Source organism: Bufo gargarizans, chromosome 4, assembly GCF_014858855.1.
Source record: "Bufo gargarizans isolate SCDJY-AF-19 chromosome 4, ASM1485885v1, whole genome shotgun sequence".
In the NCBI taxonomy this organism is placed as follows: Eukaryota; Metazoa; Chordata; class Amphibia; order Anura; family Bufonidae; genus Bufo; species Bufo gargarizans.
Genome location: NC_058083.1, coordinates 238687940 through 238700996, shown reverse-complemented (window position 1 = coordinate 238700996; position 13057 = coordinate 238687940). Strand labels below are relative to the sequence as shown.

At 40.1% G+C, this 13057-nt stretch overlaps 1 protein-coding gene across 2 annotated transcripts in view; it reads right to left on the bottom strand.

Moving 5' to 3' along the window:
* The window catches only part of ADGRB3 (adhesion G protein-coupled receptor B3), a 1058998-nt gene that overhangs the window by 80937 nt on the left and 965004 nt on the right, over positions 1-13057 (bottom strand). For both annotated transcript variants that reach the window (XM_044289463.1, XM_044289464.1), the window contains one exon: positions 1488-1583. In XM_044289463.1, coding sequence (XP_044145398.1) covers positions 1488-1583 — 96 coding nt within the window. The remainder of the gene's footprint in view (positions 1-1487; positions 1584-13057) is intronic.

Below are 13057 nucleotides of genomic sequence, written 5' to 3'. Positions count from 1 at the left end.
AAAGAGGAGAACTGAGGGATACCATGGTAATGTGAAAGTCCATAATGATGCCATATAGTGTCCTACCCTATCCCAATACTGTTCAATAAAAGGGCATGTCCACACCCCATGTCATAGGTCTCATCAAGTCAAATGACATTTTTCAGTGGCACTACCTTCAAGGATGTGAGCACAGTGAAGATAAGTTTTATTATTGTCTTTACAACATGCTTTGCGACTACACCGGTGCCTTCGTTAGGTTGTTTACAACATATGTTACATGATGTTGCAAACTATCTGATGAAGGGATAGGTGCAGTCCCAATAAGCATTGAACAGACAAAAATAAAACTTTTCTTCACTATTTCCACATTAAGGTCATCCTTGAAGGTAGCACCACCATCCAAAGTCCTCTTTTATTTCATTGAAACTCCACTGATCAAATGACCAAATGTCTAAGAAGCACTTCTCCCTTTTGTTTTACCCTAAGTTCACACCTGAGCGTTTTACAGCGCGTTCCTACGCGCTGTAAAACGCTCAACAAGGAGAAACCAATGCTTCCCTATGGGAATGGTTCTCACCTGGGCGTTTTACAGCGCGTACGATCGCGCTGTAAAACACCCGACGCTCAAACAAGTATTTGAGCTTTTTTGGGGCGTTTTGTCGCGCGTTCCCGTGCATAGATATTCGGGAACGCGTGACAATGGGCGTTTGCTTGTCTCTGTATGCGCGATTGTAAACGCCGGTACAATCGCGCATACAGAGCGCTCCTTTCAGAACACTCAGGTGTGAACCCAGGGTAAAGGTTTGTCACATAATGCGAGCTGATCTGGTTAGGACATTGATGCTGGGGTGTTAAAACCATAGATCACTCTATGTAATAATTTGAAATATGTCTCCCTCCAGTTCTAACTAATGACATTTATTTTTACCTTCACCTACCCCATCAAAATGTATTCCTGGCCTATCTTAAAGGACAAGGTCCCTCTGGGTATAGATTTTTTTTTGATGAATGGCTGAAGAATGATCCCTAAAAACTCAATAGAGAGAGAAAATAGTATGCCTATGTTCACAAGGTGCCTAGGATCTATTCAAACAGGTTGTTGTTCGTCTAATGCTCTGGATTCGCCGAACGTGACTTACAAAAAGAACTAACATGCATAAACTGAAGAAGGTGTTTCTTAGAGATATCAAATCCCTCCAAGACAAAATATAATTTTAGATAATTATTTGCACAATGACATGGACTGTATTAATTATTAAGTTTAGTTGCTCAGGTTAAAGTCGAGGTGCTTCATAGAGTAAAAAGCTGTCCAGAGTTGGAAAAATCTGGGTTATTTTCAGAAACAGCAACGCATCTGTCTATGGATTTAAATGTCCAGGCACAACCCTGTTTCTGTAAAGAACACAGATTCCACAGACAGACTATGGACAGGTATGGCACTGTTTAAGGAATAATTGTAGTGCATTATAGGCATACAACTCATTTGTAATAAAATTAGAGCTAACCATGATTTGTGCATGTCCATTGGGAAAGGAACTTGATGAATCTGCGTTTATAGGATCCTGGCAGTTTCTCAGTCGACATCTGAATGCATCTTGGACCTACAAAAAAAATGAAAGACAGTATTTAACCTTAAAATGCGTAGCATGTAGTATGCTGCATCTCATTGAAAGAATTTTCTTCTGTATGGAATTAATAGAGTAAAAATTCATTAGTCTGGCTTATGATAATACATGAATTTTAATCATCTGGAATTTGTTTTCAACACTGGTCTGCATTATAATATTGAATTTAAAAGACTAGAAAAAGACCACTGACTAACGGTGACCAATTATGAGAGTTACCTGACTGAGCTTAGTAATGTATTTTCAATTAGTATTGCTTTGAGCTGCCTTTGACATATAGTACCTTACCACAACTACTCCAAAATCTAGACTTTCTCACCGGGTATTGCATTTTAAGCTCATTGGGTTAAAAGATTCTACATCATGATCCTCTGAAGAATTCTACTGTCCTTTTCCAAATGGTTTATGAAAAGTAAGATAGCAGACATGCTGAACTCGTTAAGGCCCCCCACACGTTAGGCCGGATTCACATCACTGTTTATTTTTCGGTTCTTCTGATCGATCGGTATAAACAGAAAAAAAAAAAAAGAAAAAGGATCCTGTATTTTAAGCATCTGTTGTGCTCATTTGGCATGCATCTGAGATCCGTTATTTTAGAATGAAAAAAAGTCCTTTGTGCCAAATGTGCATAAATGAGAAGATGCTTAAAATACAGGATCCTTTTTTATTTATTTTTCTGTTCTTCTGAAAAAGAAAAATGGTGATGCGAACCTGGCTTAAGTTGGCCGAACCTACTGTTTTTGGTTGGACTGGCTGATGATCTTATAATGTATGTGGGGAGCTCCCTTACCCTGACAGATGAAAGTGGGGAAAGATAGATAGGGCAAGTTTAATCTTTTCTTGCTGTTATTTTCTACTCCTATGGGATAAGCCACGAGATGGTGTATGGTGGTATGTTTCTCTTTTCTTTCCATTAAAATAAATGCACACTGTGGCAAGCCTAGCATGTATATGAAAAATCGTGAGAGATAGCTACTGAAGGTGTATGGGAACATTTATGTAGTTGGAGACAAAGAAATATATTTAATTACTGTACATTGCTAAAATGTAATTGATCTTATGAATTGTACAAGTTCCTGGTATGTCATCCATGAACAACCCTCTGAGAACCACGTCTTTCTCTTCTATTCGGCTGATTATTGGTTAAACTGTATGATATACTGTAAAACTATGTTTCATTCTTCAGTACAATGTACACACATTGGTATTGTAGGCATACCAATATGCATTCCAGCAATTCATAACCACATCCTCCACCTTTCTGTGTATTGTATAACATTGAATGACAACTAGTTCATTCTAAAACCTACTAGCATCATGTATCTTTATATGATTTCCATATTTACAGTTATCCTTAAAGGGGTTTTCCAGGATTGTGACCCTTTGTATTTAGCCCCTGTAGCATGCGGTACCTTTTGAAGAAAAAAAAAAAAAAAAAACAACATTCTCACTTGTCACTCAATTTTGGTGTCTTGTCTGTGTTCTATGATATTCTGGTCTTTTATATATATTTTTTTTATTTTGGGCAGGGTATAGACAGGGTCACGCCCAGTGCTGCACCGAATGACTAATCTCAGTGGTTACCGCTGGGGCCACAACACTGCTGAGGTCTGTCATTTGCTCCACTTGCATACATGACCCTGTCCATGCCTGTGCTGAAATTAAATAAGCAGGGAATGGAAAGGAGCACAAGTGCCAGAAAGCAGTAGAATATAATTTTTTCATTAGGTATTGGACAATATGGAAGCTAATTAAAAACTGTCATAATCCTGGGAAAAAAACTTTTAACTCTAAGATGAGTGGAAAAACAGTATTTAATAGAAACAACATGTGATGTAACTGATCTGTGTGATGCCCCATAGTTCTCTAAGGGTTCATGCACACGACCGTATGTATTTTGCGGTCTAAAATAAACGGATCCACAAAAAATATGGATGACGACCGCGTGCATTCCCTATTTTGCGGAACAGAACAGCTGGCCCCTAATAAAACAGTACTATCCTTGTCCATAATGCGGACAATAATAGGACATGTTCTATTTTTTTGCAGAATGGAAATACAGACATATGGAAACGGAATGCACATGGAGTAACTTCATTATTTTTTTTTGCAGATCCATTTAAATTAATGGTTCTGTATTAGGTCCAGGAAAAAAAACGGAACGGACACAGAATAAAAATACATTTGTGTGCATAAGGCCTAAAAGATCTAATTTGATTGACAGAAGTAGAGAAGATGATGCAATTTCCAGTTTTTGGTAGTTTAGTCTCTAGACCTCTAGGACGCAGAGAGACAATTAACAATGGCACCTAGGAATACAAGGCAGGGAAACTACACCAATAAAAGCAGAGGTAGAAGCTGACTCACAGTTTTGGGTTAAACTGGTAGAATGTATAGCAAAGGAATACCTTTAGGGGTGCAGCAGTAGCAGTTGCATCAACACTCGAGTGTCTAAAAGGACCTAAAAACATTTCTGCCACATAAGAAGTCAACACAATATGAATGGAAAATGATAGGTGAGAAGCCTTCAATAACACCACACCTCTCTAACTTGTGGAATATAGTAGAAATGTGGCTAGAGGTTTTATTAAATAGTAAAAATGTGATGAAATGGGAGAAATGTGGCTAGGATAGGGCTAGGGGTTTTATTAGATGGTAATGGTAGAGTATGATAGAATGCGTGCATGTGATGTATATTTTAAATATAGCTATAATTTAGCTTTAAGTGGGCATCACTATCCAATTAGTAGGTTTCCTACTTATGAAGCCATTTCAAAACATCATGTTTTCATATCCTGAGCCATTTTCAGCATATTCCTGTTCTCTCGCAAATTACTTCCATAAATAATATTGCTGTGTTGAATCCTATTTTTTTGGTTCGTCCATAAAGCAAAACCTAATTTTAGCTTTTGATTGTAATGCATAAAGCAAGGATCGTCTTAGGCACAATTCAACTAGGTAACCCTTGTGAGACTGCAGACACCATAATGTAGATGAGCAGATTCAGAAAGTCACTATACTATAGATCCCATAACACAAATATATTTCCAGTGGTTTAATCAAGAAGCGCTTGTTAAAGGGAGTCTGTCACCTTAATATGGCCATATATAGTGCTTAGATTGTCCTATAGCACACCTATACATGAATGTAATAGCACCTTTGTCTTTTTCTTTACACTTTAAGAAGCTGGAAAAACTAAGTTTAATTCATATGCAAATGAACACTCGCAAGTGCCCAGGGGCAGCGTTCACTGTGTTGGAGCCCAGGCTGCTCTGCTTTTTTCATTGTTTTCCTGCCCCAGCCTCTGCCTATGCCCACTCTCCTATACGCTGGCAAGGCAAGGGGGTGTTCGCAGGCACATGTGCAGTAATTAAAGCAATGCCGCGCCCACAATGGGCATCGCAGTGCGCATGCCCTGGCCTGGCAAGGCTGTGCGTAGGCATGGGATCTCGGCCAGACCAAAGGATGACGCAAGGGAATAGGAAGGGGGGCATAGGCAGAGGCTGGGGAAACAATGAAAAAAGACAAAGCAGCCTGGGCTCCAACAATTTCAAAACCCAAAAACATTTGCGTACACTGAAGGACTCCCAGATGAACAATGGTGATATAAAACCTCACATTTTTCGTTCTTGATCGCTATAGCAGCTAAAAAAAGGGTTGCCACATGAATAACATTTATTCCTAAGCTATAGAATATATGATAAACATATGCCTGGTGGTCCAACCACTGGGAACCGCACAATCTTGAGAATGGTCCTGAGTTCCCATTTTGAGTATAGCAGTGGTCACGCATGTACAATACAGCTCCATTCTATCTTCATCAGTTCCATCATGAATGGAGCAGTAGTCCATTCAAACAGAGAACTTGGAACCACTGTTCATGTGATGAGTTGGGGTCCCAGAGGGACCTGGTTTAAAAGCTTCGTACAAGTACAGATGATCAGGAAAATAATTGTAATTGTCAATGCTCATTCCTGATACTTGCCCAACTACAGGTGTCTATTCATTTTCCATGTGATCAAATCTTTTATCTTCACATTAAAAAATATCACTTTTTGGCAGCACACTGCCCTGAGAAAACTGGGGGGTGCTCTCAGCAATCATGGAAATGAATGGCTGCACATAGTATCATGAGTAGTGAACAACTGTTTATGCACTGTTTGTTTGGGCAATTACCTTCCTGTTTAAAAGGTCCTTAAACAAGTGATGATCTACATGCTAAGTAGTAGAACATTGTCACATTTTATCCATCCCTCTTGACCTTGTATAAGAAGCATGCATTGTAGAATTGGACTGTCATGATGAACATGGTGTTTGATCTGAGGGCATTAAGAGGGTAGTTTAGTATAAATTATATTTTATTAATTTAAATTCCATTTCACCTTGTGTTTATGAGTCCAGAGAGCAGTCCTTAATCAGCCTCCCTTGTGTGCATATAGAGATGTCAATCACGAATAAGACTGCCCACTGGACGCCGAAGCGTAGAAAAAGCAGGGATTTAAATGAATAAAATGCAAGGTTCAATGATTTTTTTCTAACAAAATTATATATTAATCTACCACCAGCAGGTCCTCCTGTATTTTTAATGTGACAGATTCTTATTAACCTCTTGAGGATCGGGCACATTTCCATTTTAGTTTTTTCTTCATGCTTTCCCTGAGCCATGACTTTTTTATTTTTCCATTCACATAGCTGTATGACAGTTTCTTTTTGTGAGACAACTTGTACTTTCCAATGGCACCGTTTTACATTGCATGCAATATAGTGGGGAGCTGGAAAACATTTTCAAATGGGGTGAAGTTGGAAAAAACCCCACAATTGTTAGATTGCTTGTCCCATAGACTGAATTACCATTGCAGCCCATGGGATTTGCATTATGTTCCTTTAGAGCCCTGCCACCTGCACGCCTTCACGGGCACTACTGCTGTGTTAGCTTCTGATCCTTCAGATCTGTATTAATTTATTTAAATATTTACTATAAAAAAAGCTATTTTCAGTATTGGGTAAAAAAAAAGATCAATACAAATAACTGTACCAACTTCAGGAAAAAAATATATATATTTGTAGTGAAAATGTGACCTCAAAATACATATCATATATATACAGAGGATACAATGTCTACACACCCCTATTAAAATGTTAGGTTTCTGTGCTGTAAAAAAATTAGACAAAGATAAATAATTTCAGAACTTTTTCCACCTTTAATGTGACCTATAAACTGTACCACTCAATTGAAAAACAAACTGAAAACTTTTAGGTGGAGGGAAGAAAACAAAAAAAACCTTAAATAATGTGGTTGCATAAGTGAGCACACCCTCTTATAACTGGGGATGTAGCTGTGTTCAGAATTAAGCAATGACATTTAAAATCATGTTAAATAGGAGTCAGCATACACCTGCCATCTTTTAAAGTGCCTCTGATTAACCGAAAATAAAGTTCAGCTGCTCTAGTCGGTTTTCCTGAAATTTTCTTAGTCGCATCCGACAGCAAAAGCCATGGTCCACATAGAACTTCCAAAGCAGAGGGATCTCATTGTTAAAAGGTATCAGTCAGGAGAAGGGTACAAAAGAATTTCCAAGGCACTAGATATACCATGGAACACAGTGAAGACAGTCATTATCAAGTGGAGAAAATATGGCACAACAGTGACATTACCAAGAAAGGGACGTCCCTCCAAAATTGATGAAAAGACGAGAAGAAAACTTGTCTGGGAGGCTACCAAGAGGTCTGCAGCAACATTAAAGGAGATGCAGGAATATCTGGCAAATACTGTCTGTGTGGTACATGTGACAACAATCTCTCGTATTCTTCATATGTCTGGGCTATGGGGTAGAGTGGTAAGATGAAAGCCTTTTCTTACGAAGAAAAACATCCAAGCCAGGCTACATTTTGCAAAAACACATCTGAAGTTTCCCAAAAGAGTGTGGGAAAAGGTGTTATGGTCTGATGAAACCAAGGTGGAACTTTTTGGCCATAATTCCAAAAGATATGCTTGGCGCAAAAACAACACTGCACATCACCAAAAGAACACCATACCCACAGTGAAGCATGGTGGTGGCAGCATCATGCTTTGGGACTGTTTTTTTTTATCTGGAACTGGGGCCTTAGTCAAGCTAAAGGGAATTATGAACAGTTCCAAAAACCAGTCAATATTGGCACAAAACCTTCAGGCTTCTGCTAGAAAGTTGAACATGAAGAGGAACTTCATCTTTCAACATGACAACGACCCACAGCATACATCCAAATCAACAAAGGAATAACTTCACCAGAAGAAGATTAAAGTTTTGGAATGGCCCAGACAGAGCCCAGACCCGAATCCGATTGAAAACCTGTGGGGTGATCTGAAGAGGGCTGTGCATAGGAGATGCCCGCGCAATCTGACAGATTTGGAGTGTTTTTGCAAAGAAGAGTGGGCAAATCTTGCCAAGTCAAAATGTGCCATGCTGATAGACTCATACACAAAAAGACTGAGTGCTGTAATAAAATCAAAAGGTGCTTAAACAAAGTATTAGTTTAAGGGTGTGCACACTTATGCAACCACATCATTTTAGTATTTTTTTGTTTTCTTCACTCCACCTAAAAGATTTTAGTTTGTTTTTCAATTAAGTTGTACAGTTTATAGGTCAATTAAAGGTGGAAAAAGTTCTGAAATGATTTACCTTTGTCTCATTTTTTTACATCGCAGAAACATTAAAAATTGCACATTCTTACCTTCTAAAGTCATCCACAACATCTTTATTCACCCAAAACAGCATTAGTAGTCAAGGCAACCTCGCTAAACTCAGCAAATGTCAAACAATTCAAGTTCAGGTATCTTGGAAACAAGCACTTTAGGGAAAATTCTAGGCTTTGAAAACAGGCAAACCTTTGTAAACATTATGTAGAATATTCTATAGCAGCGGTATAGTGTAAAAGTACTACGGTTTAGTAACTTCCTCTTTCCCATAGGATAATACTGCAGTGTCCCAATGTAATCCCATGTGTTCCATTGCAAATGGGTTTTATGTGCATTTTCTGGATGCAAGCTGCTAAAGATCAAAAATGTGATTCATGGTGTGACTATGCATTTTCTGCGTACCAAACAGTTAACAGTAGCAACCTGTTGCTATATGCCACTGTTTTCACCCTCCCCATAGGTAGTGGTTAGTGCCTTCATTGTAGAGACAGTGGATGTCTGTGTAGTAAAGTGTGTGCTGAAGGACACAGCCCTAAGGAAAACAAACTCATAAGAAAGCTTACACATCAGCTAAAGTGGAGAGAAAATAATTTATGTATTTGGGAAGCATACCAGTGTCAAAAGGTTTGACTATAAGCCCTGTGGAGATAAACTGCTTAACAAGAGGTTTATAGACTCCATAGCAGACATTGTCCAGAGAGAAATAGGCTTGCAGCACTGAACAAACCTAAAAGGGAGAATACAGATATGCCCACTGTAGTATAGCCCACAGAGGAAACCCATAGCAACATTGATTGAGTATGGCAACATATATAAACGTTGCAGATCTTAGTCTGACATTGGGGTTCACCCTGTGGTTGCATAGTGAAAGAGTGTTGCACCTCTATTCCGAATGCTTATAAAAAAAGTCAGCTAGAGAAGTGCAGTGTCAGAAGAATAGCTTTAAAGAGATATCTTGGCCTATTACTGCAGCAGCGTAACTTGTAAGAACGGTGGAAACTGCACTTTGTGTAAGTCCATGCCAGTCCATGCATTCTGAGAACAGTACTGAGAACTGTTCTACTGAAAAATTTCCTCATCATTGCCTCAACCTCTTTAAGAAACTTTGCCTTGCACCTCACAATTCATTATGATTAAGGGCATGTAGAACCACCATCTGCACGGCCCAGGGAGACAAGATATAACGGTGAGCTAATATGATATTAATGGGATATTTATTGATAAAATAGCCAATACAATTCAGGTCAGTGTGTTATCTTTCTCAGGCACAATGGTCTTCCATCTTCTTCAGTCGAGTGCAACCGCCTCTGGTAGGCAGCATTCCGTTCTTGCCAATTTATCTTATAGGGGTAATGCGCTATGGAGCACCCTTTCCCATTTTATCTCTTTGACAACAGTCATCACTGACAGAATTAATTGATTCATAAATCTTGAGAAACACATGCTGTGCCCGTCTAAGCAAGAAAAAAGCTTAACATGATGCCCTTTGTAAAGTACATATCGTGATTAAGCTAAGGATATAAGTAAGCTATGAGTCTAGTGCCAGGATTAAGTTATACACTAGATACCATACTCATAGGAGAAGATTAAGTTTGCATTCTGTTTTCGGTCTGAACTCATGCAGGAGAAGCATTCTTGCTGCACAATAACTAAAGCATTACAAATTGTAAACTATTTGTGCACCTCCATGCTGGACTGAGAATAAACTGATCAAATTATGGTTTTACTAACCACTTCTCACAACTGTGCTTAGATTGTCCAAGGATGATGCTACTTCTGCATATTCTTTGTTTAGTACACCAAATAAACAAGAATGGCTGACATATCTGTTTATAAGGCAATGACTACATTTGAGTCATTTTTTGTAAGTTATGAAGTCTACACCAGCTGCTATGTTTACAGACTTTCTAGATGTCTGACTCAGCATGCTATCCGCCTCTGAGTACCATTAGGAATAGAACAATTGTCTGATGTTACAGTCGTCATATTAACCTCCAAATCCTCATCTTGTACAAGTGTACAATCCTCTAGAAAAGATTTCTACCGATAGGGAAACTTCAAAACATAACATGGAAACTTCTACTGGTCCTTAAAAATGTCCATTTGTTAGGATATAATAGTTTATCCAATGTTCTGCTAGTGTGGACCATCAGAGGCCAAATACATACAACTGTGAAATCCTAAAAATTATCCACAATCAATTTGGAATCATTCTGACTGGTTCTTGGCCTAGTAATAATTACAAATTACACTCATATTAGAAATTGAGTAGGGAATGGAAGTCACCACATGACTTCCCTTTTAGAAGATGCAATTATTTCCTACTGTGAAACATCATGACATTTTGTTTCTGTGCCATCATCACACCGACTTTGTGGATCAACATTTGTCAGTGAAACATAAAACTCACCAATTAACGCTAATTAGGTTGTTTCATGGAAGCAAATAAAATGATAGTCTTGACCTGCCATGGCGTCTATACCTGCAGCTTTCAGGGCAAGATGATCGTTGCAGTTTTACAACAGCTACAGATTGGTAAACATAGGTCTACAGTATTGTAAGAAGTGCTGTAGGAAAATGAAAGCTGTACTGTGCGTGGTTAATATGGGCAACAGCCAGTTTGTCTTTTAGACAGCACATACAGGGAGATGAGAGGCATACTGACATTCAGGGAAGATGTAAGATCCAACAGACTGTATGCAAAGGGGCACTCCCAAAATAGGTGAAAAGATGTTCCTTCAATGAATGGGCACCTCGGGCAACATCAGGATTTACAAACATTGCAGACTCCTGACTCTCACCCAGCTCCCATATAGGACTTGGCTGAATGTGTATGTGTATTTAATAGTGAGAGGAGAAAGCCGCTGCAAGACACTTCTGGTGGCAGCATATCTTCTGGGAGAAGAAGAGCTAGAAAACTAAAGCTAGAAGTGGACTTAAAAGTACTTAGAAATATACAGTAAGGACTTATTATTTTCTATCCTGCTTTATACAAGTGACATTCTAAGACCAAAGTAAGCTATTTCACCATAAAAAAGGTTTTCTAATAAATAGCTGTATACAGTAGCAAGGGCAGCAGTAAGTGTATGGGGCTACCAAATACACAGTATGCATCAGGCAACCTGAGAAGCATTTTGGACTGCAGAAGCAGAGCCCAGGAATTGACAGATTTGCAGCAAGAAATTCCCAGTAGAAATGAATGGCAGAATTCTGCGATTAATACAACATGAACAGCTTAACGTACAGACTCTGTTCAAACTGCATTTTGAAGCTCCCGACACTGAGAGGTGTGCTATGTATTTCTGGAGTCAATTGGATGTGTTGTTTTTAATACATTTTCGATAAAAAATAAAAATAAAAATCCCCATAGAAATGAACAGAATTCAGCGATTAATACAACACGAACCGCTTAATGTACAGACTCTGTTCAAATTGCATTTATAGCAGCTCTCGGTGCTGAGAGGTGTGCAATGTGAGAGGCCATACATTTTAATGCTGTACGGAGACAGGTCAGTATTTAAATGAAGTATTGAACAAATCGACTTCGGATCTATTATCCGAAGGTCGATTCGCTCAACACTAGTCAGTATACACTTTGCCTCTAGTATTATATTTATTATATTCAAAATAACAACCACAATATAGTGCAGTTTTCTGGTGTATATCTGTTGCAGATTGCAATTCAAAGGTTATTTGTGCCACAATCAGCAACTTTTCTCCGCTCACGCCAGGTCTAAAAACGGGGCGTGATGTGGGCGGGGAAGGGCCGGGAGGCCCGTCTAATTTATCATTTTCTATACCGGTCTGAATAAATGACCACTTATGTATTGCATTAAAAAAAAGCACATCTATGTATTATTACAATTCCATACTTAATAAGTGCCATCAGATCAGCTCCTCTTTTTCCTCCACTCCCCCAGTGCCATCAGATCAGCCCCTCCATGTCCCCCACTCCCCCCAGTGCCATCAGATCAGCCCCTACAAGTCCCCCACTCCCCCCAGTGCCATCAGATTAGCCCCTCCATGTCCCCCACTCCCCCCAGTGCCATCAGATTAGCCCCTCCATGTCCCCCACTCCCCCCAGTGCCATCAGATTAGCCCCTCCATGTCCCCCACTCCCCACCAATGCCATATCAGCCCCTCCATGTCCCCCACTCCCCCAGTGCCACTAGATCGGCCCCTCCATGTCCCCCACTCCCATCAGATAAGCCTGTACATGTCCCCCACTCCCCCCGGTGCCATCAGATCAGCCTCTCCATGTCCCCCACTCCCCCAGTGCCATCAAATCAGCCCCTCCATGTCTCCACTCCCCCAGTGCCATCAGATCAGCCCTTCCATGTCCCCCAGTGCCATCAGATCAGCCCTTCCATGTCCCCAAGTGCCATCAGATCATCCCCTCCATGTCCCCCAGTGCCATCAGATCAGCCCCTTCATATCCCCCAGTGCCATCAGATCAGCCCCTCCATGTCCCCCAGTGCCATCAGATCAAACCCTCCATGTCCCCCAGTGCCATCAGATCACTCCTTCCATGTCCCCCAGTGCCATCAGGTCAGCCCCTCTATGTCGCCAAGTGCCATCAGATCAGACCCTCCATGTCCCCCAGTAACATCAGATCAGCCCCTCCATGTCCCTCACTTCCCTAGTGCCATCAGATCAGCCCTCCATGTCCCGCAGTTCCATCAGATCAGCCCCTCCATGTCCCCCAGTGTCATCAGATCAGCCCCTCCATGTCCCCCCAGTGCTATCTGATCAGACCCTCCATGTCCCCACTCCC